Genomic DNA, 20,196 nt, shown 5'->3' with positions numbered 1-20,196 from the left:
CACTTCTACAGCCAGATTCTGTAGAACAGACACTAAATTCGCTTCTAATACCAGTGACTCTAGCCTCAGAGGAACTGAAATAGAGGATCTTGGACTAGAACTTGAGAAGTGAGAAAGCCCCATCATGCACAAGGCTCTCCGAGATGTAAATGCACAGCCTCTTTCTCTCTCTCTTTCTCTCCTCCTCCCTTCTTCCCCAGCTTTGTTTTTCCTGGCAAGGAGGTTCTGGGGACAGGTGCTCCCTGTACTTAGGGCCCTGAGGTGTTGCCTGCTGTGCTCAGAGGGGTTCACAGGACTGAACTGAGGCCAGCAGTGTTAAACAGGTCGCAATAAAGCTCAGGGGTACTCCCCGATTTCTTGCATTCGGGAAAGTCACTGACATAGAAATGAGAAGCTGTCTCCAGAAACATGGTTCTGCTCCCAAATAACCTTTATTTTAGAAGTATGATTGAGAGGGTGTCTACATTCCATACTTCCCAATCCCATTACTATATATACCAAGGCACACGATACAGGAATATTTCAAGAGGAATGTAAATAGAGTAACAGGCTCTTGTTTGACAGCAGTCAGTAGATACATTTGATTCCAGCAATCTTTAGTACCTGTAAGGCTGAAAACACATCTCAAGATAAAGCAGTCATCATCTACATGGTTCACTTGCTTTCTACTGCAGATGTATTTTCCCTCCAGTGGTGCTGCCTACTGCCTGAAGAGGAACTGAGGAACTGCTACTACACCTACAGAAAGGATAACCCCCTTTTCAGTTCATGGTGAGGCATAATCCCAAGAACAATCCACTTGTAAAATAACAGAGAGAGTAAGAGAAAAAGAGGCAGACACCTATGTTCTCTGTTAGGACTTAACTGGGGCCTGCAAATGCAACTTTCATGCTTCAGCCATGCCTTTGTCCAGGAAAGGTTCTGTCCCTAATCATCCATACCACACTGGTCTTTAAAGTATTCAAAGGGTTGTTGTTTTTCGTTTGGTTTGGTTTTTGTTCTTTTTAATGATACCCTCCCTTTCTCTCTGGAAAAAAATCTTACCAACTGAAAAAATCAGTCTTTCTGGTTTAGACTCCAAATCTGACAAACACTCAAGTATCCCTTCCTTGATAAACATACAACTATTTAGATGGCTTTCAGTGAACACATACTGAATGAGCTTTATTCCACAAATGAGATAATCTCCTGGGAAGTTTAAGGCCACTTCAAGTTTTGCATGTATATATAAACAAAACAAATTTCCTCACTAGAGATGAAAAATCTGATAGAAAGGCTGCATCTCTAGATAAACCCTTCCATATTAATATTACAGGAAATAAACACATATTATTGAGGTATAAAGTGCCTCAGTGCTTTCCTGTCAAGTAACAAAGCTTAAAAGCTGTTTTAAGTACGAACACTTAACACATACACTTAAATATGAACTAGGATTTCAGTGGACAGTTTTCTCAGAGATGTGTGATCCTCATCTATTCGCCTTGCCTTGGTGCCATGCATTTCAAACCAAATGCTACCTTTTATCCCACATTCATATCAGAAAGCAAAGGAAAAGTAAAAGAAAGGAAGAGTTTATATTCTTTAAACAGGAGTTTCCAAGATAAGGAGTCATGACTACTTGTTGGTTACATGGGTATGACTATTTTGGAGGCTGCCACAGATAGACAAACCAGGAGAGAAGGCTGAACTCTAACCTTAATTTCACATGGGACATTTGCTTTTTCTCTGTTCATTAAATCCTAAAAGTATAAAAGCATAAAAGAAGGCTATGCAAATATCACTTAAGACTTCCTAAATGATACACTAACATCGTTATCCAGTGACATTCATCTGAAGTGAATGATTTCAATTTCTAAAAAAGCAGCCAAATGCAAGGAGGAAGCCCTCACATTCCTCTGAGGGGGTAAAGTTGGAGGCCTGACTTGTAACTTTAAAAGGGATCAGAAGCCACCTCTCCCTGCACGTAAACCCTGGCAAAACACCACTGCATTAGCTTCTGACCTTTCGAAAAAGGCTTTATGCTCCCCTTAGGAATTACAAATGTAAAAAAAAAAGCATTCAAGAGTTCTGTGACGGCTGTCGTTTTCATCGTGCTCGTGGCTGGGGTCGTTTTTGCACACAGCTCTGCACTGCTGGCCCCGAGCAGAAGACGCCTGCCCTGTGCTGGCCGCAGTGTGACTTACTTTCCGAATCGGGAATTGAGCTTGTTAGTGAGGAGCTGGTAGATGTGGTGATGCTCATGGAGGGGCTCATACCGTAACGGGGGTACGCTCCCGTCATGGCTGTGGTATGAGAGATCCACGCTGCAGGGTCAATTGGCCTCACTGGTTCAGCTGCAAAACAGGGGAAAAAAGGCAAATTGAATCAGATTTGCACTAAGCAGCACAATCCTAGTAAGAGCAAATGCATTTTGAGAGCCCAAGTCCTTGCCATTCAGTTCTCACAACAGAGACAACCCCAGCTGAAGGGAACAGAAAACATCTTGACAGCAGTGGAAGTTTCATCTAGGAATTGCTGCACCAGCCTCCCAGGACACAACCACGCCATGCTCCTGCAACTGCTGTATTTTTACATGCAGGAAATATTTTTACTTGTAGGAAAGAAGCTATCAGTCCACTCATAATATTTCACTGTTATTCTGCACGGTGAGAGATTCTCATTTTGCTATGATGTGAAACACTACCAAGTGTTCTGCCCCAGCAGACAAGAAGGTCTCTGCCTACTTCTAAGAGCTTTGGACCCAAAATAACCACTCAGAGAATTTTCTGTTGTAAGTGAAATAGAATGGTAACTTCAGAGCTCTGTTTGTGCAGAAATAAGGCATCATGGAATTCCTCTCTCAGTGTTTTCAGGAGCCATAATGAAATTTGCCAGGGCTAGAATAATCTTGCAAAATAAATAGAAAAGAGCATTCAAAGAGACTGGAATCAGAGAGGAATGAAAATTACACCCAGACCTTAAGAACATCCACAAAGCAAGACATTTTTAAAGCTGGGAACAGAACTGAGTTTTCCCCTTATCCTGGATTACTTTTCTTCTAAATTACAGTAGCTGTTGTTCCATTGCCTTGTAAGATAATTCTTAAAACCAGAAATGATAAACGAGCTCTGCTTATGGCGAGTATTTCCTCAACATATCCCATATGTTAATGCAACCAGTTTAGCTTATTTGCCTTGGGTCACAATGGGTATATCTTCAATAAACAAAGGGCCAAGTGAAACACAAGCTCGCCCTGTAGCAAATCTGAAATACGTGATTTGTGGGTTTTTCTTTTGTTGATGCTGGTTTTCCTGAAGACTTCACCAAGGGAGTTCCTGTAGTCTGCAGGAGTCTGTTGTACTCTTTCAATAGATTATGCTATCCACAGCATCTCAGGAGTGGTAACAAGCTGGCTTCAGGATCTTGAGCACTGCACTCACCAGCAGGAGGCAGCTGTGTTTGTCACATGAGCACAGATCTTTTGCAACTCCTGAACTATTTATTAAATCAGAACTTTCCAATTAGATAACTTTCAAGAGTGTTTATGCATATCAGACAATGTTGTTTGCCTCAAATTTTGAAAATACTCCGTTTATATTCTTTCTTACAAGTGCATGCATGACAAAATGAGGCTTTTTAACACCTAAGTATATATTTCCTCTAAAACTTCTATCAATAAAAAGGTTAAGTTCAGACGGATACAGACACCAAAAGTTTAAGAGCTTGACCCAAAGGCACATGAATCAAAACAAAAACTCCCATGTATTCAGTGGCCATAGCAGTCTCAGAAAGCATATCTTAAACCTCTGCTTCCTAACACAAAAAGCAACCAAACAACACATCCAAACTTCAAATTAGAAGCAAGGAACTTGTAGGAAAAGGAAATCAGATGCTAAAATTGCTGAAAAATGTTCTAGAGCTTCCTGGCTCCACAGGAACTCAGCACGGAGCATAAATACGTACTCACCCCTGGGGATGGTGAAATAACTCCTGGGAGTAGGGTCCCAACATTTGGCTACCGTTAGGCTGATAGGTCTAGGAATAAAGAAAACAGGTAGGGGTGACTCTCAACTCTCCCAAAGAAGTTGTGACTACCACAGTGAATTCTCTCAAACAAACTTAGTCCCATCAGAGAGTTGTCAGGTGCATTCTGAGAAGGCTTTTGAGATGCTTGTCAAAGGATTGTCAGCACAGACCAGTATCAGATCAGTTTCTGTTTTTCCATGTATCATGAGCGCTACTGGTGAAATCTGTCAAATGATCAGCTCCTGAGACATTAAAACTCTCATCATATAAACAAATGGTGCTACTGAAACCAGACAACTCCCAGTTTGTGTTGGTTTTGGCTGGCACATTGAAACCAGTTTCATCTACCCATCACTTACACTGAGAAGTTCAGAGCTGAAATCAGCAGTCACATTGGCTGCTTATTCAGATCAAAACATTGATTTGTGAGGTTTGCCCAACACCAGTAACTGTGTACGGAGTATAAGTAGCGAGAGATTTTGTAATATGCTCACCCTGGCTTGGAGACTATTTCCCGTAAAACCCGTACTGCATCGTCATTGCTCATGTTCTCAAAATTGACATCATTCACCTGAAAGGTTGCAAAAAAGCAGAGGTCAGGCTTAGCAACAGGAACCCTAAAGACATTCTAGTTATTTGTTTCCAAATTTATTTGCCTTCTGTTTCCATTCCCTTGAGCAGGTGCTTCTCAGCAGAATCATCTGCTTCTCAGATGTTGCTTCTCAGAGAACATCAACTATCCAACAGGGTTCACTAAGATTTATACATTTAAGTGGGAACAGTCTTTGCGACACATTTCTCTAAGCATGGATGAATTCTGGTTAACTAAACCCATGGTGGGATGACAGAGCTGAAGCCACCAACGTACAAGAGAGCAGCACATATTTCTGGACGCAGACCAACCTGCAGAAGCATGTCTCCTGGTTCAATTCGGCCGTCTGCTGCCACAGCCCCTCCTTTCATAATAGAGCCAATGTATATGCCACCATCACCCCGGTCATTGCTTTGTCCTACAATGCTGATTCCCAGGAAGTTATACTTTTCTATACAGGCAAAAAGGGGAGGATGGGGGGAAGAAAAGCAAACAAAGTGACTGAAACAGTAGTGAAGAGCTAACACCAGGTTACTTCAGTCCTGAAAAATCAGTTCATTGCTTTCTCTCAACACAACAGCTGGGCTGCATTTGATTTACAATACCTCAGTTTGCCCTACTGGGATAATTCTGCCTGGCATGTTCAGGGGAAGGTTGCTAAACCCATCATTTTTTCTTGCATGTTCAGGGAAAAGGTGCTAAACCCATCATTTTTTCTTACAAGACAAAAAGTGAAAAGTTACGTTCAAAAATTAGCAAGAGAAGCAACACTGAAAAGATGTGTCTCCACCTAGGAATTAGGCAGCTGATCAGCATCAGGCAATGTTTTTCCACACCTCAGAGAGGAAGGAAAAATTTGGTGCTACTGAAAGGTGCTGAACTGACAGTCCTGCACTTTTCTACCTGGCTAAACAATGAAACTTGTGAGCTGCAGAAATGCAAACCTTCAGTGTTAGGAGCAAGAACAGAAGGGCGATATCTGACCCCTTACCATTCCTAGAAATAAAAGCAGAACTCCAAATCCTGGGTCCGCATTTCCAGCTCCTTCCCTGGGCTTTTTGGGAAGAAAACTGATCTGCTTGTGCAAACAGCTCCCAATTATCCAGTATGGGACTAGGAACTCAGGCACAGTCAACAGTCAGCAACTCCCAGCTGCCATTCCCTTTAGTTCAGCTGGAGTTCTTTCAAATCAAGGAACTTTCTATGTGCTCCAAAGGCTACTACACCATGACAAAATACATCAGTATCACTTGAAATTTATCATAAAAAAACACTGCTCATCCTCTTACCCATGTTGAGTGTGACAGTGATGATATTTAGGGACATGGTAGAATCAGTGATGCTGCTGAACGAGGATGACTGCAAAATATAACAGAAAATTCTCAAGGTTTTAAATGGCTCAAAATAAGGCAATAAAAGTAACTACTGAGGACTAATTCATCGGGAACTGATTAATAGGTTTCCATATGGAAGGCACCCAGAAACCTCTATGGACTCCTCAAAATTATTCTTCATTTAGAATCTGGAAGGAAAAAAAATCTGAACACAATCCACACTTTCTGCAAAGGGTTCTCTACAAAACACACAACGCAAGTTCCTAGACTGAGGTTCCTCAGCTGAAATTCACACTGAATCATTTCTGCATCCTGACTACACGACTGACAGGCAGACATTCAAACATTAAGTGCCCACTGTAGTGTGAATTATTACGTCCACGGGCTCCTCCCTAAAGAGTGAGCAACACATGATCCTTCAGAGTGAGCAAGACAAATACCTCCTCCCCCCAAGAAAATACAAATGTGCTTATCTTGTTTTCTACCATACTTTTTCCCCACTACTCGTCCAGTTCTAGTGATAAAATACTTACACACTTGTTCTCTAATCTGTGAAGACTGCTATTTACAGGAGAATGAAACAACTACTTTAAGAACTATGTCGTGTGGATCACCCTTGTCCTGTTATCAGGGGACTAGCACAGGAAAGGACAGGAGAAAAGATTTGGCATTTCCCATAAACTTGGGTTTCTCCTTTCAGCAGGGTGCCAGGCTCAGCACTTTGTGCATCAGCCTAGGACAGGACCGCAGACACCTTCACATTAACCCCTCGCCCACACCAGCCAGAAGCAGAAGGAAGTTGTCCTGCAGAGGATGGGCTTGGAAGAGACAACAAGCAACGTGACCACACCACAGTAAAAGGAGGAAGGGGGAGGAGAAAAAGACTTTGAACCTAGCGCTGCAGAATTTCAAACCTTAGAGATTTAGTCCAGGGCAGACTGGAGCCAAAGCGATTCTTTCCAGTGCCTTCAACTGGGCACAGCTCTGTTCTGAATCCCTTCCTAATTCACACTCTGCACTCAAAATCCTGGTTCACCTTCTTTGGGAAATGATGATGCCAGCCTTACCCTGTCAATCTGCCGCATCCTTTGTTTCCTCCTCCTGCGTTTATGCTTCCGTATGAGCCGCGACGAAGTGCTTTGCTCAGTGGAGCTACTCAACCTGAGGGAAATTCAGAGCAAATGTCAACTCTGTAAGGCTGAGCCATTTGCGATTCTCTGCCCCCTGCCAAAACCAGGCAGATTCCCACAAACACAGAAGAGATTAATAATTGAGACACCGACAGCTAGCTTACGAGGCATTGCTCTGCTTGCTGCTCAATTGCTGCTCAATCCCAGCATGTGCTGTATCTTAGCCTCTTCCTAGGAGCACAGAGAAGTTACCAGCTATCTAAACATGGATTAGGGAGTGTAATTTACCAGCTTTCTTCCTTCTGGCAGCAAGGCTGAATGCAACGGGCATAAATCACCCTGATTTGACCACCCAAAGGACAGCGGTGGCCATCTTCTGCTACTTTAGTGGTGGTCCTGACTCCATGTCCTTCGTGTCTTTTTATCCCCCCAAGGTTTTTCAGATGTGTAGAGCCTAAATGGATCACATCCTACACATATATCCTTAAGCTCTCTCTCCCTGTGAGTTCGGCAAGTTAATTATTCTCATTTTATAGATAGTCGACTGAGGCACAGAACGAGATAAATGGATTTGCCCAAATTAATTTCAGAAGCCTGGAACAAAGCCTAGCTTTCAGAGGTGCACCACCACAGATCCCTCTCTCCCCTGTTTATTGTGTTAAGAATGGCAGAAGAGACAAAGTAATGCTCCACCACGAACCAAGATTAAAAAAAATCCAACCCTACACAACGTAAGTAATTGAACTGGCACTGGCACAAAGAAAACAGTGCCAGTCTTTTTCCCCCTTTCCACGTCCCTGTCTTCAAAGCCCTAGCTGCATGCAGGAATGCTGCAACACCCCGAGCAAAACCCGATAGCAGCAACCTCACAAAGGAGCTTGCTGTCTTGAGACGACAACCCCAACACACTGGGAAGCCCAGCCTGCATGAAGTAGGTATGTTTTAGTCAAACATGCTCAGCTGAGTGTTACAGGCTGCTTGGAGGGCGTGAATATCTTGACATTCCCTTTGAGTTCACAAAAGTATTTCAGGCATGCTAACCTCACACTCCTTTTTCCCCTCCCAGCAAGGCAAAATAATGTAAGGAGCCAAGAGGTGGGATTTTCAAAAGAGATCAAAGATTTGGTAATTCTCCATCCATGGAAACAGCTCACAGCACCTGGTTTCTAAGACCTACCCCTTTCAACAGGGAAAATAAAGAGGTCTCTCAGATGCTGGGCTCCCAAAATCGGACTTGTTCAATACTCACCACTGTTTTTGAAAGGACTGGCAAAGACTGACACAAAACCCTCTTATATTTTACTGTCAATACTCTCCCTCTTCCTATCTCCTCTCTGATTTCGTTCTCCTCCTCTTCTCTCCCAGGTCCTCTCATTATCAGTAGGATTCAGCTACAGATTTCCAGCACACACCAGTTATGGAGAATGCGAAGAAAGGCAACGCGCGCTGCCCTCATCCCAGTGAAGCTGCTTGCTCTTTGAGAAGGGCAGCAAAAACCAAAGAGTCACAAGGCTGGGGGAGCTTTCCTGCCTGAACACAAGCCAGGCACCAAGATGTCTTCAAAGGCTGTAAGGGAGATGGGAGTGCCAGCCCTCCACCGATTCGAGCATGAATTCAGTGCTCTCACCTGCAAACAAACCCTCTGCTCGCACTCTGTTCCCTCTGCAGACAGGAGCATGAAAGCCCTGCTCTTTCCCCTAACACCAAAGAACTTGCCACTCGTTTCAGAAACAGCTGGGCTAGCTCGTAACAGAAAGGACAAAGCCATAAAATTTTATCTGTCCTTCTGGCTACTATAATCACGCTTCAGAGTCACTCACAGCAGCCTTGGCTGTTGCTTACACACGTGTTTCGCCTACTGCCGTATCGTATTTTATGGGGTTTATCCCAGTGGGTGTCACCTAAAGAGTGTGCAGTACTGCCTGTCCCCAGCTTTGCCAAAACAGAACCCTCTCCTGCTTACTGTGGATAAAGAGAATTCATTAAAATTCATACACATCTTTTCATTTATTCAGTTTCTCATTACCGCGTCCCTGAAAGGGGTAATGCCTCTGGCTAACAGGGCCTATTGTAAAAAGCAATTTTCAGTTTGCAATTTCCATAGGGTAGAGAAGGAAAATGGAGAGAAAACCTGTACTGAAAGTCACACCTGCCTGCAGCAGGAGATCACAAAATTCACCCAGTGGCAAAGTTCTCCCTCTACTTTCCAGAGGATGAGTTTTATCCGGATAGCACATTATGGAAATGAAGGATAGGAAGGGATAGGAACAGCAGAGTTTCAGCAAATGGTTCACTGAATAATTACTACAAACTGATGAGTAAAGAAGGATATACTTGAGCTTTTTGGGAAAAAAAAAAAAAAAGATGAAAAAAATCTGGAATCATAACCACCAATTTCCTCCTCTAGCTGGCCAAAACCCCAACTACACTTCTAACACAAAGGCTAATAAGTCCCACAGGAAAGATTTAAAACAGAAAAAATGACTATTGCTTATGATTATTGAAAATAATTCCAAAGGAAGGCAAAAATGTAAAAAAATAACTTGTTCAAAAGTTTATCCATACAGCTTTAAAAGAACTAACGTTAATCTCTGAAATGAGAAATAAATGCAATCAATTTTTTTCACAGTTAATTCCATTAGTTACATTGAACTGAGAACACTAATTGCAAGTTGCTGACAATAATCCTCCTGCCTCGCACTTCACATTCGCTAGACATTTATTTGCTTAACAGAAGACAGAAATGGGACTGAAAAGTTTAAGCTCTCTACATCAATCTGTATTCAAAATACCACCCAGTGCCTGCAAATAAGACTAACATTCAATTACTGCATATTCTGACGACAAAGGAATTAAAATTATTGCAATCATGTTCCTTGGATGATTCCTTTCAAGAAGAAACATTTTGTTTCTTTTCCTACATCCCAAAAGAAAAGATTAATCAAAACACCCAGTTTCTGTTCCCACAATTAGAGAAGACAATTAAACTGCCACTGTACTTAGAGGATTTCTGACAAGAGATTTGCCTGTATTGTAAGTAGGATGTCTCATGCCATACAGGTAAAATGTGTCAAACAAATCTTGTTAAAAACAACTCAGCTTAAAAGTACAAATTTAACAGAGAAGCAAGAGGAACGTGAAGAGCTGTATTGTCCTGTAATCTTTGTGAGTAAATTGACTCAGTGGAACAAAAAATTGTTCTTTCTCTCTGAGAAAACGAATGAAAGAATTGTTTAGGTTGGAGAGCACCTTCAGGATCATAAAGTCCAACCATCACCCTGAGTCCCATCACCAAAATATGTCCCTTAGTGCACGCAGGGCTTCTTGGACAAGAATTTAACCCACTCAGCTGCACTGCTCCAAGTTAAAAATAAAACACAACAACTACAAACACACACTATTAGAAAAGCATCCTCAAGCTCGTTGCTTCTATGGCATTAACATCCTTCACAGCTAACTTCTCTCAGTGACCTCCCCTGCGTACAGCCTCCTTTACAATGCAGGTCCTGACCCTAAAGTTCATCAGCTGTTAGTAAACAGACTTACCCCCTTCAACCTTGTTTCCCCAGGCCTCCGTGTCTCCAGCAGATCTGGAGCATGCCCGATTTTCTATTTGGCTGGATTTGCCTCTAAAGAAAACTTCTCCCTGCCAGCACAATCTCTCATCTGCTCGGGAACATCATCGGTGTAACACAACAGCATACCTCGGAGCATTCCATTTAGCTGCTCTTCCTGACTAGCTGGCCTGGCAGCTCTTCTGGGTGCCAAGAGCTTCTGCCCTAGCCTAGAAAGGAAAAGGCCTCCGCAGCAGCTTCGAAGAGTCTCCTTCTTCACAGGTCAGACGCAGGAAGCTTTTCGTTATTCATACAGACAGAAGGATTTAGCTGGGTTCAAGACGATGCAATTCAGCGGCCACCCTGACTGCGCTAACCCTGCCCCGCTGCATATCTTGCTGCCACGGAAATGATTAATTTATTGATAAAAAAGCAAAATCACCTGCAGGGCTGTTGTTGGTTTTGTGCTGTTTTGTGTTTTGCTTTTTTTTTTTTTTTTCAAAACAGGGGGAGTTAAAAGCCCTAAAGGCTTTGGGAAGGCTCTGAGTGCATTCACATTCATTACTGATCTTGCCAACCCTTTATGCATATAAATATCCACGTGAACTACAAAGCATGCAGATAACTGCCTTTCTGTGTCTTCAAGTGTTGGCAACTTCACCGTAACTACAAAATAAGTTCTGAAACCTAATTCTGAACCAAACCTTAAACATTCATTTAGTTACCCTTTCAACCCTTTGGAAACACCCACCCTTGGAGCAGAGGTTGAAGGAACTGCTGTTCCTCAACAGGTATTTAAGCTATGACTAAGTGCAAGACCAAGTAGATGCACCGAGTTCAATAAGCCACTCAGCTGTTTGTAAACAAGGCAAATGTTTAAATATCTCCAGGACTAGTTGCTCTTTGCTGTTTATTTCCCTTCTACCTAAAATTTAAGAATATCGTGTTGCACCTTTTTTGTTCATAGACATCTGTAGTTAAAGCCACCAGATCTGTAATCTGTTTGACAGCTCATAGAGATCTGTAAGGGGCTTTCATAGCCCACCTGGCTGAATGGGATGCTTTAACAACTCTAAGGACAGTGTTTAGAGAATGCTGTCACTGAGGCCAGGAAAATGAACAACCTTAGTTTTGACTGATTTTGCATTTTTAAAAAGTTGTATTTTGAATCTGAGAAACGTATCGGCCCACAAACGTTTTAAAGAACAAAAGTATTCTTTAAAAATTAACAAGGATGTCTTAAAATGCGGAGGATTTTTCTTGGAAAAAAACAAGGAATAATTTGCCTCACTATTTGTCTGCATGAAAAGAAAAACTTAATTAAGAAGTCATAAATATGTGGCATCACAACCTGCCTCTGCAATAGCATTAGCTTTGATGAATTCCTCTACAGCTCACAGATCTCAGACTATGCAATTATATAGGAATTCCTCTACATTTCTGCTTTAGTTAAGTGCATACTTATTCAGAATCCACGATGAAGGTATTTTGTTACAATACTCACATCATTATTTCACAAATAGGGAGACAGTTGCATATTGCTTTGATTTTAAAATGTAATCGTTCTTGCTATTAAAAAGAAAGAAAAGGAAGAACAGAACTTTTCTCTTAATTGGAACAGCACCTGTTGGCAGCTTGGATAGGGATCCCAGTAAGTTAGCTTTTTTTCTTGGAGCAGTGACTATATTCAACATGCTACTGATGAATTACCAGTCCTCAAATCATACCTAGCAGGAAAATAAAATTTAAAAATGGGAAAAAAATACGTAATTCTTTTCATCTTGCCAGTCAGCATGTTCAGAAAGGCCCAGATACACGGTCTAGTGGCTGGGAAACAGACGCAAACAGTATTTAAGAGCTCAGTCACTATGGCAATGCCCTACCTGCTCGTGTTGTCATCATCATCGGAGTCAATGAAGCTGCTGGATTCCAGCTCACTACTCATCATGGTAGAAGAGCTGTCATAACCAGGAGGGTGCTCGCGATGTCTGTCCAGTTTGGGATGGCCATTGATCCGAGGGACTGTGAAAAGGAAATAAATAGTGTTACCAGGCAAAAAGGAAGAGCAAGGAAGAAACGGCACTGCGAGGAGCACTGAAGTCATACTGTGAGTTGCAGCCAACTCTGCAGGAGGATCCTGATGCAGAAACCAAGCTCTTTGCAGCACCTGATTTCATTCAACTGCCGGAAAACCTAGCACCCTGGCCTGCCTGCCTACCTCCCCTTTTCCTAACTTTTTCCTTTGCCTATGGCTCAGTTCGTGGGCATGCCATAAACAGATAAAGGCAGAAGTAGTAGGCACGAACGAGTACTCTAATAGTGCTAGAAAATGAATTAGATTGGCCTCGAGCACTTGATGTCAAAAGAAAGGTACACACAAAGATCCTGGAAAAGCAGCAGACAACACAATTTGAGCTTGGTATGAGCAGGCCAAGCAGCACAGAAACCATTCCACGTGCATAAGGTACTTCAGAACAATTTCTTAGGCAGCATGCCTTTACTTATATTTGGCTTTGATCACTATCAGGTATGCAACCCAGAAAGAAAGTTGCCAGCATATTTGTAATTTTTGTCCACAAAACTATTCTCTATTGATGCAGCAGCGGGGTACTGGGGGCACCTCTGCTCATCAGCAGTTGTCTCAAGGGCCCACTGGAAATGGCCAGTGCTGTCTCCCCCATCACAGATGTCCAAACTAGGACATCCCTCAATGTGTCACATCTCACACCTCGTGGGTCACCATAACAGGATTTTTTTTTGTCCTTAACATAAGCAGATTGCTGCTGTATTGAATTTGCAATTCAGAGTGAATTGCCAAATACATCCAGTAGATGAAATTCTGTCTGTAAGTCAGATGATTTGCACAGGAGATTTGTTTTCCATGTTCCAAACCACTGGACACCTGCTGTCTGGTGTTTCACTATGAGTAAGAAGCTTCCGAACCCCAAATCTGAATTTATTTCCTGGTAGCATCCCCAAAAGACTATTCTCATGCTGTCTCTAAGCAAACTTTATTCAAAATTTAACTTTATATTTATGCCACTGAGGAATAAAGTAATTTAGCTGTCACCCAGCTCTGACTGCCTAGTACTGGGCTCGCATATAAGCTTTCTGACTGTATTGTATTGTTTTAATCAGCATTTCTTCTAAGAAGTAAGAGCTGGAATAGAGCTCTTGGAGCTCTGACTTGTGTTCCTATCAGTCGGACTGGGACTGCTGATCCCATGTCTCATATGGAGACTCAAACACCTTCCTCATTCACTACCAGGCATATCATTTATCCCAGACATAAACGTGATCTGTTTGCACCACTATGAAGAATTCATGGTCCACACACACATCAACATTCCACGCTTGTTAGTTCTCAAGGGGGAATTTTCATGCAGAATACAATTTTTGACCAGACAGAGTTTTTAACCAGCTGACTGCTGCCTCAAACATGCTGTGCAAACACCCGAAGTGTTTTCCTTAGCACATCACCTTCCAGTGAATAGCAATACCTCCGTAGGGCAGTGTTGCTCTGCTAGATAACCTACATCTGGCAGTGAAAATATCGATCTTTCGTTCTTTTGCTTTTCAACTAAAGTAACAGAGAAAATTTAAGGCAAGCAATACTTAGTGCGTAATGAGGATTTTCCAGCATCAAAAGAACAGTCATGAATACCAACAGACCAAGGGTGTGGAAATGGCATCCATGGGTATGTTCCCCTCAGCCTGCACATTTCCTGTGTCAGGAAAGCAACACCGAAATTGCAGTCTGAAACAAGGCCGTGGCCTGTGTATCGGGTATGTCTGAATGCCTGGCCGTCCCCAAAGGATGCACTATTAACTCTGAGGACTCACATGGCTGGAATGCTGAAAAGGTTGACTCAAAATTCGCTCAGCAGTAAATGCCAGCACCAGTCCTGAGAGCCTCAGGCAACAGTGGTGCAAGGTCCCATTTCTGTGCAAAGGTTGTGCCCGAGAGGTCAAGGATGGAGGCAGTGCTGCAGCCTATGAATCCCAGGGAAGGCTCAAGTGCAGCAGGATCCAAATTCAAGAGACTGGGAAGCATCCATCTGGGGATCTTATCAATGCTGCAATATATTAATATGGACATAAACTCCCCAAATGTAGTAATAACCACCCAAACTTTCACGTTGTTTAGATCCAGTGTGCATTAGCTCATTTTTATACCGAGTTCCTCAGTTTCACCACACAAAATAAGGGCACTGGCTGCTTAGGAACTTCAGCTGAGCTGAATGTGAACACCTCCAGCGAGACACGCAGGGCTGTGCTGCTGGATAGCATCTGACTCGTTCCAGCGGTGTCAATCACATTCTTTGTGACATTCACATTCTTTGACTGGGTTTTCAGAACAAGTACAAATAAAACACGGTATGGTATTAATTTATGAAGACAGGACACTTAAAAGGATGGTCCTTGTAAGGGATATTGTGATTTTGTCACACACCTTTTTCACTGCCCTCTCCCTGGGCTCTTCTGCCAGCCCGTCTCACTGGGTGCTCCTCACAAGCCCAGGGAGCTCAGACAAAGGTATGATGATGGAATTAGTGCTCACTTCTAGCATCATTAATGGCAGAGAGGTTTAATACTACAACGTTCTCAACATTCCTGTGTCGTATTACTACACAGCACCTCAGATGCTAAATTTAAAACATATTTACCAAACTATTCCAAGGTTTTGATCCAAGCTCGTCAGAGAGTAAGAACTCACTAACTTCACCCGGGATGTTTTCGCCACACGACCAGACTCTCCTGGGGTTACAGACTGCTTTCTTCCTCAGGGAAGAACGAAGCAGTGCTTTTTAACAAGTCTCCATGAAGTTTAAATGCCTTGTATGGAATAACAAGTTGAAAGCACACCTTCTCTCCTGAGAAAAATCCCCATCTAACATCGAAGTAATCTTCTTCCCCTTGTTTTTCCCTCAGACCGTGACCCATCTACAGCAACACTTTCATCCTCCCCTCACCATCAGAGCATTTCCTCCAGTTTTTGGGCAGCAGCAGCCCCGTTTCTGCCCTGCAGCTCCTCGCTTAGCCCTCAAGGCCCCTTGATGGCAGCCGCCTCTCACCCTCCCTTTAGGGGATCTCCCTCAGGGCAAGGGGCAGCATGGGCTCCGCCAGCCCAGGCCAAAGGTGGCTGCCAGCGGCAAAGCAGGCCGCGGGGGTGCTGCTGTGGTGGTGCCTGGGGTCACCTCAGCGCTGTGCAGGCACTTATCGAGCGGTGGCCGGTTCAGAGGTCTGCTGGAAAACCACCCCTGGAGACAAAACGCCCCTGCAGGGGATGAATTCCTCTGGGGCTTGGGCAGGCTGCAGCTGCTCCTGGAGTAGCTTGTGACAAATTGCTTCTAGCAGAAGTGATTGTAGAATGACAGAATATCCCCAGCTGGAAGGGAGCCACAAGGAGCATCGAGTCCAACTCCTGGCTCCTCACAGGACCCCGCAAAAATCAAACCATGTGTCTGAGAGCACTGTCCAAACACTTCTTGAACTCTGGCAAGCTCAGGGCCATGACCACATCCCTGGGGAGCCTGCTGAAGTGTCCGACCACTCTCTGGGTGCAGAACCTTTCCCTAACCCCCAGCCTGACCCTCCCCTGTCCCAGCTCCAAGCCGTTCCCTCGGGTCCTGTCACAGTCCCCAGAGAGCAGAGCTCAGCGCCTGCCCCTCCACTCCCCTCGTGAGGGAGCTGCAGGCCGCCATGAGGCCATTTCACACAGTCCTCACAAGCACCGGTACAAAGACAGTGAAAGGCACAGACAGGCTGCACTGGATGGATGAAGGTGGTAACATGTCTGCCTGCCATGACTGGATCTGAAATGTGATTTTGCTGCTGGCAGCAGGGCAGCACCTGAAGGGCAGCAGTCAGATCCGAACGCTGCATCAGCAGAAGCTCACTGGTACCTTCAAGTCCTTTCCAAACAGCAAAAGCAACAGCCAAAATTGCTAACAGAATGAGATGTTGAAGGACCTTCAATCCCTAATTTTTGGCTAAGGGAAGCAAGGTGTCAGCCCCCAATTATCTGCATGTGCAAACTCTTTCGTAGATGCCACATCCAGGCAGCCAAAACATGTCCCACTACAGAGGTTCAAAGGAAAGGCCTGTAACTAAACACAGTTTCCCTCCCTTTTCCCTGTTTAACACTTAAACTTCCTGTAGTGATTTCTTTTATCAAATATAAATTTACTATATTGGTAGTATGTTATTATAATTATTAAATACATTCATAATATAAACGTATACCTTTAAAAGCTTCTGATTAGCATCGTGTTGGCCTGCCTGGGTAAATTAAAACTTCAGTTCATGACTCGTCTCGTTATCATCTGCTATAAACCAAAAATAGAAGGGAATTGTTCTCTGAGCACCCTCCAAGGTTCACTCCCTTGCCTCCCAAAAAGCCAGTGCCCAGCTGGATGCAGCTGGAACTGGAAGGGGCGAACAGCTGCGATGTGCAGAGAAGGGCTTTTAGCCTCATTCTGCACATCTGAAGGGGCACTGAGAGTTGAGAACAACATCCACACTTCTAGATATTCAAACTAAAACACCCCTGGTTTTATTATTAGATCAGACGATTTCAGTGTACTGTTTACATTTTCCCATTTCCTTTTTCCAGCTCTATCTTCTCTGTTAAATGTTCAACAAAACAAAACAGAAGGGTTCGTCTTCACCTATTTCCTGTTTGACCTGGAATTTCTTGTATAGAGAAGCTCCTATACGCAGCTCCAATAGATGAAAGTGGCTTTAGCAGTATGCAAACACTTCAGTTTCAACATTTTACACCTCCCCAACAGCACCAGATAGTTTTGAATTCACAGGAAAGGTCTTCCTGCGTAATTCAGGTGCATATTTAAAACATTATAGTTTCTGAAATCTCTCTAGCTAATAAAAAATCCCTTTTCTATTTTTTTTTTTCTAATTTAGCTGTTCGGGGTGTGGGGATCAGTTATTATACTTGAATAGCTACTTTCATGAGCCACGATCGTGTGTTTTATTCACAAAGTACTCCCAGCTATCCACGCCCTTAGTCTAAACAAGACTCACTCTCTGCTCTGGTTCGATGCCTGTCCCACTAATAACCAGGGACTTTCTGCCCTGTTGACCCCCTGCTCCTGTTTCTTCATTAGGGGATGACAGAGTCCATTGAGACTGTCTGACAAAGGCCTTTCAAAGTGTCACAGAGATTAGAATAAAGCATAGCCTAGGAGGTTAAAGTATGTCCTCCTTGACTTTTATCAACAGCAGAGATGGTCCTGCCTGAGGGACAAAAGCACATCAAAGTACAAAATCAAATAAGCTTTGAAAGCGGGAAACAGTGGAGCAGCATCTGCTCAAGGAAGCTGTAAAGAGGGCTCCGTAACCCTGCGAAGAACAAAGGTGAGAGTGTTTCAGGAGGAAGTCACAGCCAAGCTCGCAGTTAAGATAAAAAACAACAGAGCTTCCGATCCTCACCAATACAGAGAGTCTTTACCAATTATTAACATGAAACATGTTACCGCTTTGTTAACGAAGACTTGCAACCCCATCCGTGCAAAGTCTTTACGGAGAAACAACTTCTGAGAAATCCCTATTTTGTGCTAGCACTGTTCAAGTTCCCATTGCACCTGTTTGGTAGCTGCAGTCCTTTACCATGGTGTGGTACATCCATACTATAGCAGGAACTGCTTCTCCTCCCCAACATTTGGGGATCCACACATCAGGAGCTTCCCAAAGCTCAGGTCCCCGCCCAGCATCTTTCAGCTGGCTGCACAGGAATTCAGTTCACCACACAGCAAGCTCGGTGTTGAAACACCAGTGTCAACACTTGACATCTGCAGACTTGTCAAAAAAAAAATAAAAAATGAGCAGTAACTATAAAACATCCTCCGATGCCAAAGAAAATTTGTCCCTTAATTACCCCCATAATTAGAACTTTCATGGTCCCTTTTCCCACTCCTCGTCAGGAAATGGTTGGGGGGGCTTTGCTGCAATCAGCGAGGGGTCCCCAGAACATGTGCCAGACCTCCCATGTTCCTAATTAAGATCCTCACTCTCCTTTCACTTAATAGGACATTGTCAACTTTCCAAAGCAACATGGACTCTTGTTGTTTTAAGAGAGAAAGTGGAGCCCTGACATAGTGACAGCTCAGCCCTTTCAGACTAATTTTATTTGAAGCTAATGCCAAGGATTGTTTTGCTACTAATTAATGTGAAAGGTGATCAGGAAAAGACACATTCCCAACTTGGACAACAGCTGCTTTGGATACAAAGTGTCTCCAAAAAAAAAAAATCATTTCTCTGCACATGTAGCCTCCACAGCTTAATCACCATTCTGCCTTAAAATATATATACATACATATATATAGACACACACAGGGTAACTTTGTCCATGCTCACCTGACAGAGCTCATCCTTCTCAGCTAGTTTGCATTATTAACCTCGTTAAGAATAGAACAGTAGGATCAGAGCTAAAACTCTTTCCTCTTGCACACCTGGGGAGAAACCTCATGCTTGAAAAATGAGAATAATACAGCAAATTAAAATGTAGGCAATTCACTGGGAAAAAAAATACAACTCTGCTTGCTGATCCTTCATTGTTTCCCCAGCCTTACTGAGCACCCATGGATAAGTGTGTGCTCTGCATACACAACCTCATTAACCATTTGTGTTCCCATTAGCAGAGAACAATTTATTAAAATTTACAGAAAAGGAGATGAACAAGTGGGTTTGCTACCAGTAACATGCTGAGGAAACTCAGCATCTACTCCTGACGGAGCTGTGCAGTGGATGGGGAATTGTTTGTCGTTCCCTTTACACCACTAACGAGCTCAGTTAGGAACACGACATGGGGCTGTAGCTGACAGCACTGTACATACGTCTTGGCTACTCTGCATAATTAATAGCCTTAGAACAAACCCATGAGTAATGCAGTGCCCCAGTGAAGATCACTCATCCTACCTCTCTATGAATTATTAGAGCTGTAATTTTAGTGTTACTTCAGCAAGCCTCTACAGGACGAGATCAAACAAACTGCATTTCCTTCTTTCTGCAGGGAAAGGAGGATTTACACTATTGCATAACGACAAGCGATGCACGCAGCTCCTGCCCCCGAAACTGGCCGTGAACCAGGTGTCACAGCCTTGCTGCCCCCCCTCTGCCTTTGTCCCCCTTTTCCTATCGCTGTTTTCCCGTTTTACATCCAACTGTGCTCCGTGCAAAGATGAAATGAAGGCTCACAAAAAGAACAACTCTGCTAATAATGACCTTTGTTATAACGAGGCCTTAAACTCCTCCGTGATAAGGGTCTCCCACTTCTAATTTTATTGAAGTAGCAGTCAGGATACAAGTGCTGAACTACGCATTCTGGAGATGTGCTTTCAACTGAAAATAACACACTGGTTGGGTTTGCTTTTTAAATAAAATCTTATTACAACCACAGAAATATTATGGACATTAAAAATATATATTTCATGGGACCAAAACGATACAGTTGTCCTTGCTTCATGCATGCTAACAAAGCTCATATGGACAGCTTGCCTCAGATTAGAGGCTTAAATTGTTCTGAGAACAGGTAATGTTTGCATAACTGAGTGACATGTTCT

The 20,196-nt window shown here is 43.3% G+C and overlaps 1 protein-coding gene across 2 annotated transcripts in view; it reads right to left on the bottom strand.

Annotated features, from left to right (window-relative positions):
• Window positions 1-20,196, bottom strand: part of DVL1 (dishevelled segment polarity protein 1) — a 72,040-nt gene that overhangs the window by 7,851 nt on the left and 43,993 nt on the right. Inside the window, exons 5-11 of one of the 2 annotated variants that reach the window (XM_084300050.1) lie at window positions 12,499-12,637; window positions 6,999-7,092; window positions 5,887-5,956; window positions 4,909-5,048; window positions 4,500-4,576; window positions 3,947-4,014; window positions 2,184-2,333 (exon numbers count right to left, since the gene is read on the bottom strand). In XM_084300050.1, the coding sequence (XP_084156176.1) occupies window positions 2,184-2,333; window positions 3,947-4,014; window positions 4,500-4,576; window positions 4,909-5,048; window positions 5,887-5,956; window positions 6,999-7,092; window positions 12,499-12,637 (738 nt within the window). The remainder of the gene's footprint in view (window positions 1-2,183; window positions 2,334-3,946; window positions 4,015-4,499; window positions 4,577-4,908; window positions 5,049-5,886; window positions 5,957-6,998; window positions 7,093-12,498; window positions 12,638-20,196) is intronic. The other variant, XM_084300051.1, reaches the window with a different exon arrangement.

Source organism: Netta rufina (genome assembly GCF_964035555.1).
Source record: "Netta rufina genome assembly, chromosome: 22".
NCBI classification, from domain to species: Eukaryota; Metazoa; Chordata; class Aves; order Anseriformes; family Anatidae; genus Netta; species Netta rufina.
This window is presented reverse-complemented; position numbering and strand designations above follow the sequence as displayed.